At 38.1% G+C, this 19287-nt stretch overlaps 1 protein-coding gene across 14 annotated transcripts in view; it reads right to left on the minus strand.

The window, feature by feature from the left end:
- Positions 1–19287, minus strand: part of Syne1 (spectrin repeat containing nuclear envelope protein 1) — a 428383-nt gene that overhangs the window by 60983 nt on the left and 348113 nt on the right. For all 14 annotated transcript variants that reach the window (XM_058573624.1, XM_058573630.1, XM_058573631.1 and 11 more), the window contains 11 exons: positions 18314–18469; positions 15297–15467; positions 13204–13337; positions 12625–12829; positions 10487–10669; positions 9751–9897; positions 8825–8979; positions 7931–8078; positions 5185–5279; positions 2752–2986; positions 991–1185 (listed from right to left, as the gene is read on the minus strand). In XM_058573624.1, the coding sequence (XP_058429607.1) occupies positions 991–1185; positions 2752–2986; positions 5185–5279; positions 7931–8078; positions 8825–8979; positions 9751–9897; positions 10487–10669; positions 12625–12829; positions 13204–13337; positions 15297–15467; positions 18314–18469 (1824 nt within the window). The remainder of the gene's footprint in view (positions 1–990; positions 1186–2751; positions 2987–5184; positions 5280–7930; positions 8079–8824; positions 8980–9750; positions 9898–10486; positions 10670–12624; positions 12830–13203; positions 13338–15296; positions 15468–18313; positions 18470–19287) is intronic.

A 19287-nucleotide genomic window follows, 5' to 3' on the forward strand; every position in this document is an offset into this window, starting at 1 on the left:
TTCCCACTCAGAAGTTAATATATCATTAACTAAAATTCAGCAGAACAAATCAAATGGGTGTGTGGACTTTAAACAATAAAAGAGTAAAATCTGCTCCATTAACTTTAGTTATTACCTTTGATCCAAAAAAGTGACAAGTCACTTTAATAGATAATCTCATTGAATTATTGGTGATTATCAACCTACATAATTTCGCATTTACTATGTTCACTTTTTTAAATGATGACATAAACAATGGTAATTACTGTTATATATTTAGTGCTCAATATGTACCAGGTAATATACCACTTGTCCGAGGATTGGAAAGATTCCAGGAACCAGATTACTTGGTTTACTATGGTTTTAACTTTGGTTTTACCCAGGTTTAGGGCACATGCCCTTTTTAAGCTCCTGATTTAATTATGTTTTATACCTGGAATTTGAAAATAAGGGTGAAAATTTCTTGGGGCAGGTGTAGCCCAATCCAAGCTCCCTAAAACTTCCTGAGTGATAGTATGCAATGTGTATCCCACTAAGGGCTTCATATTCCTCCTGGAGATTTTATTGCCTAGCAACCTTCTTTGGTAAACTAAGCCAACTTGAGAGCATTATTTTGGGTTGGTTTTCCCCTGCTATAAAATAAGAGATATCAATCTTGAGAACCATTTTGGAGTTTGAGGTTAGGGAGTGGAACCAATGCTTTGACTTTCTGTCTAATTTTATAAAGTCATCTCATGGCTAAGCCTTAGCAATGGCCATTAATCAGAATTCATAGCATGGACAGACCTTTTCCAGTTTCAATTACATTCTTGGGGGATTGTCCTGAAAAATGAAATGCTGAAAATGGAGAAACTTGTCCAGTTCCTGCAAGATAGGGCAAAGTCTTAAATAAAATGCACAGGCTCAAAATCCTGCAGGTATTGCTCAATGATCTTTGAATACTTGATTTGCAAGGAAAACAATGGGAGAAAACAGTACAACTATTAAAAGGCCCCTTTAAATTGAACCTACTTTCAGCAAGAAAGCCAGTTTTTTCTTCTGCTCCTCCAGGTGCATGCTGGCCAATCTCCACTTCTCTTGGATTTCGGTGAGTTCGGCTTGCAAGGCGGCCTCGGCTGCGCTGTCTGCAGTCAGCAGGAGCTGCTTGCCAGCCTCCACAGTTAGGATGTAGCTCCCTTGTTGTCGTAGGAACACCTTTTCTTTGAACTGAAAGGAAGGGTCACTTTTTACTTTTTCGACTCTTCTTCATCCTTTTCCTACTATAAGTATTCTTAGTGGCCCCACAGGTTAGCATAAGCAGCCTGCCCTCTTCCATCCAGCAAGTATTTGTTGAGATGGTACTTTGTGCAGGAATGAACCATGTATAATGAATGAGAACACAACAGGGAAAGGCTTCCTTTCTACCCTAAAGTCAAATACAGTTAGGATATAATATGAGATTTGCTTTATAAAACTGGTGTGCAAAGAACATAGAGCATGGCAGGCACAGCATAGCTTCCCCAAAGTGGTAAAGTGGCTTGGGACTTCTTGAAAGATGCATGAATGCAACCTTATTAAGTGATGAGTCGAAGCAGAAGCAGAGGAGATAACACCTTCCCTCAGGGAACTGAGGATGCGCATGTCCACTGTACAGGAAAACAGGATGTAGTTTTTCAGTGGCTGGAGTATGGGGTGCATGTAACAGAATGGTCGAAGATGAGGCAAGACTACATCTTTCACAGAAATTTGTTCTTTTAGAGTAAAAATGACTGCGGTCACAGAAGAATATTAAGGAGGTAAGTAATGTGTTTGAATTAAGGTTTTAATAAAAGCATTCAGAAGCAGGGTGGAAAGTGGGATGGAAGAGGGGTGTGTATTGGATATGCTGAGACAGGTAAGAAAGCTACTGTCCATTCAGGTGAGAAGTCATGAATGCCTTATTCAAGGCAGTGGCCATGAGGATGAAGACTTGCAGCAGATTTATAGGGGAGCAACAGACAAGGAGGGGTATAGCTCTACAATGACACTAGGGGTCCTGGACTGATAGACCAGATCGCTGGTGATAACATTTTCCTACACTGGACATGGGAAACAGAAAATGTTGTTTCAGAGATCACAAACTCTGTTGAGGGACACAGAGTTGTTACAGCTGAAATGCACAGATATCAATCTAAAATGTGGCCAGATACAGGAGTTGAAACCATAGCAGGTGAATGTGACCAGAAGATACCAACTTGCTCCTTTTTTGCTGTTAGTGAGTAGTTGAAGCCCTATCTGTAGATGAGTTCTTTCAAAGAAATTTGGAGAAGGAGAACCAGAGAACAGTGACCTTGAAAGGAAGAGAGCCCATGAATCAAGGGGGAAGGATGGGTGAGAGTGCTGGGAGGTATCTGTCTCAGATGCCATAGCCCCAGATCTCAGGCTGGTGAAAGTAAGGAGCTAGTTGGGCAGGGACAAAGAACTCAAGGACAGAGCCTTCTCTGGAGTGCTTGCATTACATGTTTAAATTGCTCACGAGTCCAATAGACATAATCAACACATTATAGCTGGGCTGCAGGGAGCTGCTGTGAGCCTTGGTGTGTGGAGTAGAAGAGGCTCTGGGAGAGGCTGAGGTTTACTCTGACCCCACCATTCAGATGTCTGCAGGGCAATCACTTTTGCATTTTCAGTTCACATTTGGGAATAATATTCACTCCAATTCCCCTGTCACTCCAGGGTACCTCTGAAGCACTGAGGCTAAGGTCAAGTTGGAAATGCAGAAGAGGCTTGAGAACAGTGTGTTCTGCATCCTACCTGCACTTCATCAAAGAGGGTCCTGACTTGTTGCAGTGGCACGGGGATGCTTCCAAGGCCACTCACGGGCAGATAGGACACCTCCACCAACCATTTACGGAGCTTCTCTGCCATCTCCCTGTAGCGTTGCCACTGGCGAATCTGGCTATCGATGATCCCCCGCCTCTGCTGGGCTCTGCGAATCACTCCCTGCCACTGATTACTGAGGAGGGTCAACTTCAGGTTGAACTCATCCCTGGAGAAGAGGTAATTACACGGTGAAAAGATTGTTCTTTGGATGTAGCCACATAACAGAGGGAGCATACCTTCTCAATGACTGCAAGCCCTGAGAAGTGATCTAAGGCAAAGGATTTAAAATAGATGCTATGGCCCGGTGCAGTAGTACATGCCATTAGTCCTAGCTATTCAGAAGGCTGACTCAGGAGAATCAAAAGTTCAAGGCCAGACAGGGTAACTTAAAAAAGTGCTGAGGTAGAGCACAAATGTAGCTCAGTGGTAGTGTTTGATTAGCATGTGCAAAACACCTAGATCAATCCCCAGTATCATAAAAACAAATAAACAAATCAATTTAAAAATATTATGCCAAGATCTGCTATGGGGTCTACTGAAAATAATTTTCAAAATTAGACTATTGGTGTAGGTAAGTGGTGTTTCCATGTCTCAGTACAGTTCGAAAAATCTATGACAAGGTCATTGTCACTCTCTTCCTGAGTGTGTGAGTGGAGAGGGATAGAGCAAAGGGGGGATATTATATATATATATATAATGTATAGATTATATATATGAATTTCCTTTCAAAAACAGAAGTCATTTGTCAAATCAAGCACAGTCGAATCCAAATTTGCAAATTATCTTCATGATACTTCCGTAACATTTATAACATCTGTCAAATCAGAATGAGAACATCATGGAATGTGGAATGGTTCATTTGTGTGTTGCTTTGTGCCAGGTAACCACCCAGGATCTCTATGAGGCTCTATCCTCCCTGTGTAGCCTGGTTGCCCTGAGCTACCTGTCAGCACAAGAAACCACTTAGAGCACATCTCCCCACTGCTGAAGCTCTAAACAACAGAGATCATAAATGAACTTTGAGAGTCACGTACATTTGTCATCAGGAAACTTCCTATTGTCAGCAGGTTCTAATCTGATGCTTCTCTTTTTAATTACAACTATCAAAATTCTTATCTTCCAATTTTCTTCTCTCTGTTGTTGTTTTTCCCCTAAATGTTAGCATTTAAAATTTAATAGATGTTGGCTTATAGGGGAATTGTAAATTGTATTTAACATAATGACTTGAATGTTTAAAATATTGTTATAAAGTTGGCTAAAAGATGATAAAGCAAAAGCTAAAAGTTAATTGCATTTGAATTTGTTTTATTTTGAAGGTCTTAAATTCTCAGTAAATCTTGCATTTAAGTTTGGCCTGCTTAGGAAAGAATAATATGGTATCATGTTTTGTTGTTCCAACCTTAACTATGAAAATCTTTTATGTACATCCAAAGAAATAACCACTTAAAAACTGAAATTACTTCCAAAACATTAAAAAAAACCTTTCACAATAAAATGATTCATTTTCTAACTTTTTTAAATACACAAAGTTAATTATAGTCACAACTACTGGTCCTAACTATGGGGAAGATGTATGCATATAATAAAACAAATGAGTTTAATTCTCCAAATATCACCATGGAAAGTCAATAAGATAAAGAAAATATTGTTCCTAGGAAATGTAAATACTGCACATAATTGCCAATTCACATGCTGTAAATTGGAAGAGAAGCTATGTTTTTACTTCTGAATTTTTATTAAAGAGATAATTTGTCATGTAAATGAAGAGGAAGAAGTATTTCAGGTAGAATGTAATCAGATTTATGGTGACAAATCATTTTCAAACATGGAGGAAGTTTTGTGGCCTGGGAAGGCTGGCTGTGCAGACTACAAACTAGACCCAGGAGCACAAAGCCAGAGTCTGCTGCTCCTTGGTTTTGTGACCTTGGTCAAATCAGTCCACATTTGTGGGTCTCAGGTTTTTCATCTCCGAGTAAGAAAGATGGACTAGTGATATCTATCCTCCTTTTAGGAATACAATTTCGATAATTGCATGAGAATATTAGAAGCATCTGTTTATGAACCATTGATACAATTCATTCTGATCTATTCATTAATTCCAGTCTCTACAGATGACTAGTGAAGGTTGGCTAGGTGATTTCCAATTACTCTATGTCCTTCATATCATATAATAGCTGTTCTCTAAAAGGATTCAATACTCACTCATTTCAGAGATTCAGACAAGCCTTCCCTCCAATTACTGAGACTCCACGATAATACAATTGCCTTGAGAAGATTGGCTATGTGCCCTCTAATCTGCTCATTAAAAGGAAAATGACTAATTTACTGGAAGCTTTCTTCATAATAAGTTATCAAAGATCCTACCTGTCATCAACTTGACCTTGTTCTAGAAGACGTTGCCCATCAATAATGATTGAGTGTAAAATCTGCTGACGGCTGAACATCTCGGCTTGAAACAACTATAATTTTAAAAAAGAAGAGCATACTTTTAGAGTTCCTAATTTTAGTGACCGGTTTTCTGATAACCTTTCAAATGCACTGGGTATAGCAAGACTATGGAAAATATCTCCAGCTGAATCACGATGAGTGTGAAATCCTGACATGTAGGAATATTTATTTTTAGATCATTAATTAAAGTAGGCCTAAAGTTTGGTTTTTGGCTTATTAAACTTAATGACTAAAAGTAGATTTAGGTTTCCCTTCTTTCTCTTTAAATCCCTCAATAAGGTAAGTTGATGAATAATTTGTGTTCTGGTCTTTCTGAAATGTTTTTCAAATTAATTAGTTTAATAAAATTATTTCATTATTAAATCAATAGAAAGGTCTTTCAAATTATTTCCACTGTTTTTAAACAGTTTGGTTGAGATATTATTCACATGTCATAAAATTTGCACATTTAAAATGTCCAGTTTAATAACTTTTATTATATTCCAGACTTGTGCCACCATCTTCATGATCAATTTTAGAATGTTTTCATCATCCCCAAAGAAATTCTGCCCTCATTAGAAATCAGACCCCATTTCCTCCCAATTCCCAGCTCTGAGCAACCACTAATCTACTTCACATCTCTATCAATTGCTTACTCTGGATAATTCATATAAATTGAGCCAAGTAACATGTGGCCTTTTGTGACTGGCTTCTTGCATGTGACGTTTCCTCTGTTCATCCACGTTGCATTATGCATCAGTATCTTGTTCTTAATATCGCTGAATAGTGCTTACATTTTATTTACACTCTCATCCATTGATGGACTTTGGTTTTTTTATACTTTATCTATTATGAAGGTACTGCTATGAACATACACTTGTCCAGGTTTTGTGCGGGATATACTCAGGGATGGCATTACGGGGTTATAAGGCAATTCTGTGTTTAGCATTTTGAGAAATGATCCACTGTTTTCCAAAACAGCTTCACCACTTTACAGTCCCATCAACAATGCACATGGACTCTAATATCTCTGCCACTTCACCAATATTTGTCATGTTTTTCATTTTAGCCATCCTAGTGGGTGAAAAATGGTGTCTCACTGTAGTTTTGATCCATGACTTTTATGTCCTCATCTGTCAGCTCAGTAAAACTGGATTTTAAAATATCTACCTTTAAATTTTCTATTTTTAGAATTCCAAACAGTTTAAAATTCATCTTATTCTTTTTTAGAACAAGTTTCTCTCAGTTCTTAGGTATGTCCCATCCTTCTATGAGCATGTATTTGACAAACACCAATACATAGCAAAACAGGGATAGAGTTGGCAAATTAATTAATATACTATTTATATGTAGTTCTTTCTCCTTATTTCTTGAGAAATAATTATAATGCAGTTCGATTAAGAGATATGCTTGAAGATATTTGACAGATTGGTGTCTTGCTATAAAATTAATTTATGTTTTTTAAAGAACACATGATTTTCATTGGCCCCAAACTTTTTGCTCAAAGCATATTCTCTTAAACAGTTAGCCTTGGCAATGGTAATACAGTCTACAATGTAGTTGGAAAACTGTGTGGCTTTCTGCACTCCTTTTCCTCTCCAGCTCTATCTCCAATAAGTAGCCTTAAGCACAACTCTACCACTATGCATTACAAAGTATTGATGCTTGACATATGTCTACAAACAGCTATGGAGCAGAGAACTGGATCACTTTTTTTTTTTTTTTTTTTGTCAACATCTTCTAGCAATTAGAGAAATGCAAATTAAAACTACACCTCACTCTAACCAGAATGGCAATTATCAAGATTATAAGTAACAACAAATGTTGGCAAGGATATGGGGGAAAGGGTATAGTCAAACATTGTTGGTTGAATTGCATATTGGTACAACCAATCTGGAAAGCATTATGAAGTCATCAGAAAACTAGGAATTGGAACACCACTTGACCCAGCTGGCCCACTAGTTGGTATATATCCAAAGGAGTGAAAATCAGCATACTACAGTGACACAGCCATATCAAAGTGTATAGCAGCCCAATTCACAATAGGTAAGCTATGGAATCAACCTAGGTGCCCATCAACAGATGAATGGATAAAGAAAATGTAGTATATATACACAATGGATTATTATTCAATCATTAAGAAGAATGACTTTGCCAGCAAATAAATGGGTCTGGAAACTATCATGCCAAATGAAATAAGCCAGTCCTAAGAAACCAAAGGTCAAATGTTTTCTCTGATATGTGGGAGCTAACCCACAATAAGGGGCAGGGAGGGGAAGAATAAAGGTTCAGTAGATTAGACATGGGGAATAGAGGAAATAGAAAAAGGATAGAAAAAGAAAAGGCAGTGGAATGAATCTGACATAATTTTCATATATATATGAAAACACCACAGTGAATCCCTCAACAACAAGGATTCTAATTAGAATAAGACATATTCCATGCTTGTATAATTATATCAAAATGGGTCCTACTGATATGTATAACTAAAAAGAAACAATAAAAATATTTTAATAACATTAAAAAATGAAACAATTATCCCATTAAGAAAAGATATTAAAATTTAAGCTTGCAAAAATGATGCATGTGACAGAAAAAACTCATTTTTCCCAGGTGGAAGTTTGTAGCATCTTCCAAAAGCCAAGAACACCTTGGTACCCGCCAAACTACTGGCATTACCCACCTCATGTGCTCTCTGCTGTTCCAATAGATGCTGATAGTTGCCTGAAATCTCTACTGCTAACTTTTGTTCCGTTTGGACCAAGAATTCCATCCATGTTTCACATTTTTCCAAGAAAGTCTGATGTTGTAGTAAAAATGACTGCAACTTACTGACAGAATGAAGGATATGTAATAATAGTTATTTTGCTCTTTATTCTTATACCTCTAACATATAAAACTAGATTAAATATTCTGTCTCCAATTCTAACTGAATCAGTGCATAGCTTTCATGCTGTGTAGCAAAATTTAAAAAAAAGAAAGATTGAAAAAAGTAACAGTTTAAAATATTACATTTTAAAAATAATGAAAATTTTGCATGTCCCTCAAATATATTCTTACTTTAGAGCTTTTTTTCCTGAATATGAAAAACCACTTTACAATTTGAGTTTCCCACATTTAGTATCAAGTTTTCCAGAGCTAATAGAATAACCTGAAATTTGTAAATACACACAAATCATAAACTTCTATTGGGCTGACAGATTAGGGCTTTGGTTTGGATGTGTCCCCTCCAAAATTCAGGCCATGAGGACTTCCCCTTTGTGAGTGATGGTAAAGCCCTTAAAAAGAGTCTTCAGGCTGCCTTTGGTTCTCTTGGCCTTCCCCCTTTTGAGGATGCAGCATCCTGCCTCTCTGGAGGATGCAGCAAGAAGGTACCATCTTAAAGAAAGCAGCTCACTAGAAAACCAAACCTACTGGCACCTTGATCTGGAACTTCCCAGACTCCAGAACTGTGAAAGAATACATTTCTTTTCTTTCTAAGTTATCTTGTCTATAGTTATTTTGTTACAGCAACACACACTTCTTCCTTTAACAAAACACATTAAGCCAACTGGGGAGACCAAAATATCTCGTTTACCTGAATCTTTCTGTAGTCTGAGAGGAGTTCTGAGACCAGTGGCGGTTCAGATTTTGCATCCTTTTGATTTCCTTATCATTCAGCGGTAGCCTATATCCCAGTTCATTTAGACGGTCTAAATCTGGAGCCATGCTGCTGAATTTTAACATTTGTCCCTGCAAACAAGATTGAAGGGCAACTTCAGCATCAGCATCAGAAAAGGTACCAGTGTTTTAAGGCACAAAGTAAATTTCTGATTTCAGGAAGAAGCTGATCTTTGGCCTTCTAGACCACTTGCCTGAAATCTCCAAAGGTACAACAAATAAGGAAAAGCTGAATCTCATCAGCTTACACCATTATGGCTGTTATGCTACCTAACTACTCATTACCCTTTGTTGGGTGTTAATAGGTTGGTTTATTATTCACATGATTTATTTAACTCATATGCAATTCCCAGCAGAAGTGACAAAGGATGAAAATTACACCGAAAAGGTTTATTCCTTCTCTTCTATATTTAATTTATTTATGTTTATTGTTTCATTATTTAATAATAATAATGGTTATAACAGCATAGTTAACATGTATTGAATTCTTACCATGAATCAAACATTGTTGTAATAGCTTTATAAGAAATCACACATTTTAAACTCAAAACAAACCCAGGAGCTAAGTACCATTGCTATTCCCTCTTTACAAATGAGTAAAGGAGGAGACAAAAACCTAAATAAATTGCTCAAAACCATCCAGGCAGTAAGGGACCCAAAAGTTGGCTGGGCTCTTTCTGGATAGAATGCAATTTCACCTGAGCTTTGAAATGACACGTGTTGCTTTAAAAGCGTCTCTCTTAGGTCCCTGAAAGGAAATAGGTCTACGCCAGTTCTGAGTTTTCCTGAAGCTTCTGAGGAAAGACACTAGAAGATGTGGGAGGAAGACTTGGATGCACGCACCTTCAGTTCTTCCATCCTCTCCTGGATGGTGGAGAGGTCAGAGGAGTGGGTCGGGTCTTGCTCTTGCAGTATTTCCTGGGTTTCCACCATCCAGCCCTCCAGAGCTTCTAAGCTCTTGGCAAAGGTTTCATAGTCAACTACTCCAGCCTTTTTTACACAAAAGAAATTGGTATTTTAGTGAAATATATTAGTTTTTTAGTGAAATCTCATGAAAGGGTAAGTGGATTTGGAAATTATTTTTCACATTCTTATATCAAATTGACATTTATGAGATGCTATTTCTGAAAAACCAAGGCTATAATGATTTAAGTTTTCTTTTCTTTATTTATGTCATTTTTCTAACAAGAAGAATTATTTCTAGGTACCATTAACCAATAACTGAAGTTATTCTCAATAAATTATGAGACATTTGAAAAAATTCCAATTCTTGCAAAAACCTAAGTTAAATATGAATATTAATACTGAAGCCACTTACTATTTATTAATTGGACATACTATGGAGGCAGGCATGGTTTAGGGGTTTGTCAATAGACTAATTTTAAAATTACATTGAAGGCAACAAGACCAAACCCCTTACCTTCCTCTGCCCCCACTGGAACTCCCAAGTTTGCTTTCTTTTAATTCTTTGGTCATGGGGGAGGCATTGCATCAATGTGGAAAATTCCATTTCCTGTGTCTATTCCCAGACACTGTAGGCCACCCAGTTCATAACACACACTGAGCATGAGCTCTGTACCTGTAGCACGGTCTGCTGTTTGCAAAGAGCCTGCTCCAGGGCACCTAGGTGTTGAGTCAAAGAGAGCTGATCGGACTGGACGGCTGAGGCTGCTGAAGCACCCACTTGCTGCTTGAGCTGCTCTCCCAGCTCATGGAGAACAAAAAGGGAATCCTTTACTGTCCCCAGTCCTTTGAGGAGGTCCTGTAGGAGACGAAATCATTATGCCCACCAGGAAACATCATGCAGTCAACAAAGGGCCACCCATCTAGGTAGATATAGACACCGATGTCTGTCTAGATGCGTGGTCCTTAGTTGTGGATGGACACAATACCTTAATTTTTTATTTATTTATTTTTATGTGGTGCTGAGGATCAAAACTGGTGCCGCATGCGTGCTAGGCAAGTGCTCTACCACTGAGCCACAACCCAAGCCCAAGACATAGGCAATTCTTAATTGTGAAAATATTACACTAAATAACTTTCAACAGCAAAAAAAAAAATGACTAGGAAGCAAACTCAATTTTTAAAAATATTAATCATGTGTATCAACATTCTAAATATGTGTGTTTACATACCTAACACACACACACACACACACACACACATGCACACTCACACACACACAAGTACTCTTTTGGTAATAAAAGCTGCATAGGTTCATTAGAGTTTATTGGGGGAAAATGTAGAAAAGCATACATAAAAAAGGAAAAGAACCCTAGTAGAAGCAATAACTAGAAACATTTTGATAATTTGTTCCTGTATCTTTATGTGCTTGGTATCAAATTAAAGACACAGTGCTATGTTTTAGGTTATCCTACTTATTTTTATTATATACACCAAGGATTAGTGCAGCCATGGTATCTTGTGTATGTATCTTTTATGGTTACAACCACCACCACTTCAGCAGAGTATAGCACCCAGTGGTGACTCAGGCAAACAGGGTAGGATGGTTTCACCTCTATTCTTTCTATGGCATCTCTCACCTCCACAATTTGTGCAGCCCATTAATGCTCAAAAATACATGTCAAAGAATAAATTAATAAATGTTTCACTTTGCTAATATATTAAGCATGTTATGAGAACCAAAAATTAAGTAATTAAAATGAAACAAACTATTAAAAAAAATACATGTCAGAGGAAATTCCCTGGTTCTGGTTTCTACCCCTGCTAAGAGACAACAAGTAGCTACTTTGATTTCTGCTGGTCCCCACCCAGATGTGGCAGAGAGTACAGAATCTGCCAGACCTGCACAGAGACCACTTAGAGAGGAGGAAAAATAAAGGGCTCTGTTAACCTTGACAGTGATAGCAGATGACTCAAGAGAACTGAACAAATCTTGTAGGGGTAAACTATGTGGAAAAACCCCAGTTTATCTTCATTATACATATTAATCTCTTCAGCTTTAAAATAATTACTCAGACTGATTACTCAGAGTATATTAAACTTTTATTTCTATAGTTTTCATAACTTGCCTAATTCTAATAAACTAATTTGGGAATGTTTAAAAGAAGACTTCTGTGAGGAGTCCACTAAAATAAAGACAAAGGAGGACGGATGGTAAGAGCCATGTAATGGATGAAATAAGAGAAGAGCCTTTCTTGAAAATCTTAAGTAGGTTATTGGCAGCTGTAGTGAAAAGAGAATTATCTAACAAGCTGTAAAGAAGAAGTATGTAAGTAAATCAAGAGAGAAAGACTTCTTTCTCCCATTATTTCTTAGAGGAAACTATTAGGTAGATGCTTTCACAGTAAATAACTAACTTATAAATGTGTGTGGATGATATCATGATATATTTAACAGTAGATTTTAAAAACATTATTCAATAGGATATTTTTCTCCATGTAGTCAGTTTTATCTTGACCATCTCAGCTAAAACATATAGCCCATTTTTCACATGAATTGTATTCCATTGGGAAATATGGGAAAACAATTCTTTTTTTAAAATGGAATAATAGGAGGGGACCCCATAAATCTTATACACATGCAACTGTGTTCTGAAAATCCAGGAGGCTATTTAATACACAAGACAATAATTTTTGGATGATCATCTCACATATTGAGACATATCCGAAGGCTACACACATAAGCCCCAACCCTGCTAAACTTAGGGCGGCCAAGAATGACCTGCTGGGTCAACACAGTAGTTGCCAAACATACATTACAATCCTGGATCCATGTAGCCACTTCCTCGTCTGCGATGTCCTTGTTGGTGGCGGCCTTCAATAACTCATTGGTTCTGTCCTCCTGCTGCTGGACTGTAGAGGCACACTGTTTGGAGTAGTCCTTGTATCTCTGCCAGAGCTGAAGGAGGGCCTTGCTGGAGAGCAGCTGCTCAGCAATCTCTTCCAACAAGTTATTCCATCTGGAAATAATAGCCAACACTCATGGGCAGATTATCATCTCTCACCAAATGCAGTTATTTACTATTTTATTTTTCATGATCCTGGTTCATGTGAATATGAAAATAATGCTGGGATGACTCATTCTCTTTAACATCATAAAAAGTAACTTGTCACACTCAGATTTCAGGGGTTGATAATGGAGATGAGGATAATCTTTATGGATGTGGCAGTTCTAGTTCTTCCTAAATGGTGTCAATCTATGTATCCTTAAACTCATTTAGTGAAAATCAAAACATTAATAGAACAGAATCCACAGAATTCAAACACAAAATGTCAAATTCAACCTTATAATAAGGTTGGGATATAAATAGTATGTAGTAAGCATATGCCATACCTCATATTGACTTCTTTCAATGTATTGGTGAGAGTTTCTGTCACAGGTGGGTGACATTCTTTTAACAGTTGGTTGGTGACAGAGCCAAATTTTTGTAAGCTCTTTTCCTGCTTTTCTAGATCATCATGAAGACTCTGCCCAAGGAGAGTGATAAGCAAGTTTAAAATTATTAACAGATTTATGTACATATATGGCTTTGCTCCAATGCTTGATAAGCTTTCTTTGGTAGTCATTTCTTCTCTTTCTAATGACTTTGTTCTTATGGCTATGAAGAGGTAGGCTTAGTAACTGAACCTTCTACTGACACTGGGGATTAATCTGGAGAAGCTCCCTCAGGGTGTCACTGTCAGGAGCCGGCAGGAAGCTGTGGGGGAGGTGCGTGTCCATCTGTCACATTCTGGTTCCCTTTGATTCCCAAAGCCAAAACCCAGGTCTCTATTACATGCTTAGAGTAATTCTCCCACAAACACCTGACAACTGAGATTCCAAGTCAAAACTTTTCTGAGAACCAACTCTGGGTTCTGTCACTGGATGTCTTTCCCTTGAGAAGAATTTTAAATATTTAATTGTATTTTTAATTGACAAATAATGATTGCATAGATTTATAGGGTATCATGTGATATATTTGATATATTTTACATTGTGGGATGACTCAGTTAAGTGATTGACATATCATTGCCTCACATATAAGTGTTTGTCTAACAGAACTCACAGAAGCTGGAGCAGAATGGCAGTCACCAGGTAAGATGCTAATCAAAGTTTACAGAGCTTCAGATAAACAGAGGGAATAAGCTACAGAGACCTAGTGCACAGAACCATGGCTATAATTAATAATAATGCATCATATATTTCAAAAATGCTCAGAGCAACTATCATAGTGGAGTCTTCCACTGAGGATGGGAGGAAACTAGTAGAAAGATTTTTTCCCTGGAAAAATCACTATAGTGACAGACTCACATCTTAATAAAATTTCACTGGTGAAGTAGGCTGAAAAAAATTAGCACTATTTAACACCAACATCTGATTGCCCTTAAATCAAAATATTCAAGGAAAATAACCTTAATCCCTTCATATCTTAAGACAATTCTGGCATATATAAAACATGGAATATGTTAAATTAAAAAGTACTTCTAACTTTCTCAAAGTGATGATGTAATTTTTAAATCTACTATACTCAAAATGAGTTTTCATGATTCTTAGTATGTTTAATAACTAAAGTTTAAAGGAATTACATTCATATATTTCATCTTTCCTCCCTCTCATCTTACCCAATAAAAGTATTCCCTTAAGAAAATCTGCAGATGAGGTCTGAGCATATCAACTTTGAGAGCCAAGCCAGGGACAGGGACATGGAGTACAATTATAAAGGGCACAGGCTGGGCTCCTGCTGGCATCCCATCCCTCAAGGGCCTGCCCTGACCAGCCCACCATCTACATTATTTAGTCAAGAAGAAAGAGTAGCAACAGTGAGCATGGCCCAGTGCCCAGGGAGCACAGGAGTGAATTGGAGGGCAGCTACCTGAGATAGGAGACAGTGCCGTGTTTAAGAACAATAGCCACCCCCTGAATTGTAGACTGAACAAAATGGTAATGGAGAGACAGGAGACCAAGCTGTAAGGGCTGAAAAAGAGGATTGTGTGGACACATGGGCTAGGCCACTGGCATGATACTGAAGGGAAGGAAACCACTTAATGGTTTAAGTGTTTACCATTCCTTACTATTTTTCTCTTTAATCCCTTAAAATATGCTTGGAGAGGCAGGATAAAAAGAGAAAGGGAAGACATCAAAGGCAGTGCCAACTGTTCCAGTAAGCTGATTTGGATATAAAAATCATCTTACAAAACACAATTACAGGAATATCTGTATAAAATGATGTTAATAATCACTTGGTTAAATACCAGCTAATCCCGAATTTGGTATCCAAGAGCAAATTTGATTAAGTCACAAGAAATGAGCTAAAATTAATTTTAAAGATTTTTCAAAACATTAAATGTAAAGATACGGCAATATTTCTGGTGATGTTGCTGTTTTCTGATTTTTCCATTTTTCTCAAATTGAGAAGAATGTATGGATGCTTTGTATTCATTCCTTACCTGAAGGTTGTCCACCTGCACTCGCACGGCTTCTAAGGAGCCGGTCAGCAGGCGGAATCGGGACAGAGAATATCTGGCTTCCATGAGGTAACTGTTTATTTCATCAAAGGCCATTTTGTGATTGCTCCATTGGTCAAGAACTGACTTCAACAGTATCTTTAACTGCCCAACCTTAGGGAAAAGATGAGCTTTGTTGTCATTAAATAATTGTAAAAATGATGGCATATATGTCCCACTTGATGGAAAACATCTAAAAACCTCGGCCAGGTTTCAGGCATTGTTAAGAAAGTGTTGCCTCAGAGAAAAGGAAAGGCCCACAGCTACAGACAGGGCCAGGCCTGTCCTAAGGAAGTCACAAGGCACACACAATAAGGAAAGGAGTGCCATGAGGGTTTTTAAATAGCCTATTTCTTCTTTGTCTTGTGCTTGTTTTTCATGAGGCAATATTTCCATGAAAGAGCTACTTAATTTATACTTAGGTGATAGATTATCTCTAGACATTTCTGTGATATATAAAATTTTTACAATAAAACACATTTCAAGTCAGGCTGAAGATGAGGAAAGGCTAGAGGAGAAAGGGAGTCTGGGCAGGGTGCATGGGCTGCAGGAATCCTTTGCCGTCAATCCCTGTCCCTTAACCTCTGTAGCTCAGATCCCATCTCTGTACTGTGTGGATAGTAACTATCTGTACAAGTACATGCTGAAGGGTACTGGGGCTCATACCGCAAGGACTACTGTTTGTTGATGCACTTTTTCTTACTATTGGAGGATTCTACACTTCATCCAACACGTATTTGTCAAATGTCTTCACTGAGCTTATATCTTGGAGAAAGAACTTTAAACACACAAGGGAATGACGTGGTATGCTAGAAATCGATATATTAGAGGAGTAAAAGCAAAGCAGATCAGAGCCGGGGTGAAAGGTAAGGAGAAGAAGGCTGTCATTTAAAACAGGTGGTCAGGAAAGCCCTCCATGAGATGGGAACCTGAGCAAAGGCTTTGAGGACAGGGAAGGAACCATGCGATACTTGGACGAAGGTGTTTCAGGCAGAAGGAACAGCAGAGCAAAGTCCTTGAGTGGGGGACATGCCTGCTGAATTCAAGGGTATTGGGAGGTCAGTGTAGCAGAAGCAAAAGAACCTCCAGGATATCAGCAAGAAATGAAGAGAGAGAGAGAGAGAGAGAGAGAGAGAGAGAGAGAGAGAGAGAGAGAGAGAGAGAGAGACGCGTGCAAGCAGCAGCAGAGAGAGTGTAAGGCCAGATCATTACCAGGCAGGCTTTGGTCTCATTCTGAACAAGACAAGAAGCTACTATGAGAGTTGGACAGAAGAATGGTATAATCTGACTGCCTTGTTAATCAGCACCTCTGCCATGGAGACTGTTTAGGAGGCCACTAAAAATAATCATTGCTGGTGGGACTGCAAATTGGTGCAGCCAATTTGGAAAGCAGTATGGAGATTTCTTGGAAAGCTGGGAATGGAGCCACCATTTGACCCAGCTATTCCCCTTCTTGGTCTATTCCCTAAAGACCTAAAAAGAGCATGCTACAGGGACACTGCTACATCGATGTTCATAGCAGCTCAATTCACAATAGCAAGACTTTGGAACCAACCCAGATGACCTTCAATAGACGAATGGATTAAAAAAATGTGGCATTTATACACAATGGAGTATTACTCTGCATTAAAAAATGACAAAATCATAGAATTTGCAGGGAAATGGATGGCACTAGAGCAGATTATGCTAAGTGAAGCTAGCCAATCCCTAAAAAGCAAATGCCAAATGTCTCCTTTGATATAAGGAGAGTAACTAAGAACAGAGTAGGGACGAAGAGCATGAGAAGAAGATTAACATTAAACAGAGATGAGAGGTGGGAGGGAAAGGGAGAGAAAAGGGAAATTGCATGGAAATGGAAGGAGACCCTCAGGGTTATACAAAAGAACATACAAGAGGAAATGAGGGGAAAGGGAAAAATAATACAAGGGGGAGAAATGAAGGTCAATAGGGGGGGTAGAGAGAGAAGAAGGGTGGGGAGGGGAGGGGAGGGGGGATAGTAGAGGATAGGAAAGGTAGCAGAACATGACAGTCACAAGTATGGCAATATGTAAATCAATGGATGTGTAATTGATGTGATTCTGCAATCTGTATATGGGCTAAAAATCGGAGTTCATAACTCACTTGAAGCAAAGTGTGAAAGATGATATATCAAGAACTATGTAATGTTTTGAACAACCAACAATAAAAAAAAAATAAAATAAAAAAAAAAAAAGCTAGGTCTAGTACTGAAAAAGACTTGATTTTCTTTACCCTGAGAATGTTTTATTTCACTTGTGTTTCTGAAGGATAGTTCCATCAGAGGTAGAATGGAGGTTGCAGATACCTTGATTTTCAAAAAAAAAAAAAATAAAAATAAAAATAATCAAGACCTGTTTGCTAGCTGCAGAGGTGGGGATGGGGTTTGGATTCTAATGTGTTCTGCAAGCACAGCTGACAAGCTTTTCTGATGAACTAGGTATCGGTGATGAGAGAAAGAGATGTGAAGAATGACTCTGAGGTCTTCTGCCCAGGCAACGAGAAGGGCAGAATTGTCAATAACCAAGATGGCAGAATGAGTCGGTTTGTGGGAGGTGATTAGAAGTTTGAGCATGGAAGTTTGAGATGTCCCTTGATCATGCAAGAGGAGAATTATATACTGATTGGATGTCTACCTCTGTCTCTGTCTTGAGTTCAGGAGAGAGATTAAGGCTGGGGATAGACACTGGAAAATTATTTGTGCCTAGACAGCTTTGATAGCTATGACAACGGATGGGAAATGTTTATAATAATGGTTACTACGGGAAACCACAGAAACTAGCCTGTTGTTTTTTTAAAGGAGGTTAATGAAATGGGCTTAAGAGTACAAAGAGATGATAGATTCAATAATTATTTACTCGATTACTTTAAGAAACCCAAAACACAGAGTTAGGACAAGAGCTGGCGAACACAGTCTTGGAGCCAGTCTCCTCAAGTAGTATTACCATGTGGTCCAGATTTGCCCAGGCTTGGTTGAGCTCCCGCAGGGTGCTCATGACAGTGCCAGAGACTTCTTCTTTTTTGTTCTGAATCAAAGTAAGTCCATTCTGCTCAATTTTCTCTACTTCTTTTTCTTTTGCTTTAATCAAATCTTCTAGATCCTGAAAGGTTTAAAAAATAGTCATTTTAAATTGTTCTATTATGAAACTCTGGGGTGCAAAGAAATTGAGCCATTACAATTTTATGTACTAAAAACCTGTTACACATCCAAAAAGATTATCATTCCCAAAAGAGGGTCTCCACAGCAATACTTCTTCCTACACTTAAATGTGAAAAAATAGTCTTTTTGTCTAGGGGATATCAGCATAACCTAAAAAATGTAAAAACCTGATTACCTACTAGATGAATAAATGGTATCATGCCATTATTTCAAAAAGTTTCAGGGAAAAATACATGTTGGAATTGGTAATATGATTTATTGATTTATCTTCTTAAATTCATAGACACTGCTATTCATATATGAGTGCAGCTCGTAGGAAAAAATGCAAGAGAGTAGTGTCTGAGACTTAGACTCATTTCTGCTATTAAGCTGTATCATTTTGGGTAAGTGGGAAATTTCCATTGGGCCTCAGTTTCTACCTTTGGGAACTCAGAAGACTGGGAAAATTTTTCTGTTATCCTTTCTCTCTAAAATACTCTGATTTTGTGTAATTCTGAAAGTTATAGACTTTCATTTTCCTTAGGACGTGCATTTTCTACTGTCACAATGAAACGTTGAAGAGAGAAAAATAAAATGAGGAAGAGCTCTGAAGCTCATTGTAACCAATGTGTCCTAACTTACATTTTAATGTCATTTGAAGATTGGAGCTCAGTGAAGCAGACAGAGACTGCCATGAGCACTTTAAGGACAAATAAATGCAAGGTGAAGTGACCCGATGTCCCTCAGGTCCCAGAGCTGATAAAAGTGGGAGGGGCAAGC

Source organism: Marmota monax, unplaced genomic scaffold (genome assembly GCF_021218885.2).
Source record: "Marmota monax isolate L192 unplaced genomic scaffold, Marmota_monax_Labrador192_F-V1.1 WCK01_AAM20220418_F8-fsc00114, whole genome shotgun sequence".
In the NCBI taxonomy this organism is placed as follows: Eukaryota; Metazoa; Chordata; class Mammalia; order Rodentia; family Sciuridae; genus Marmota; species Marmota monax.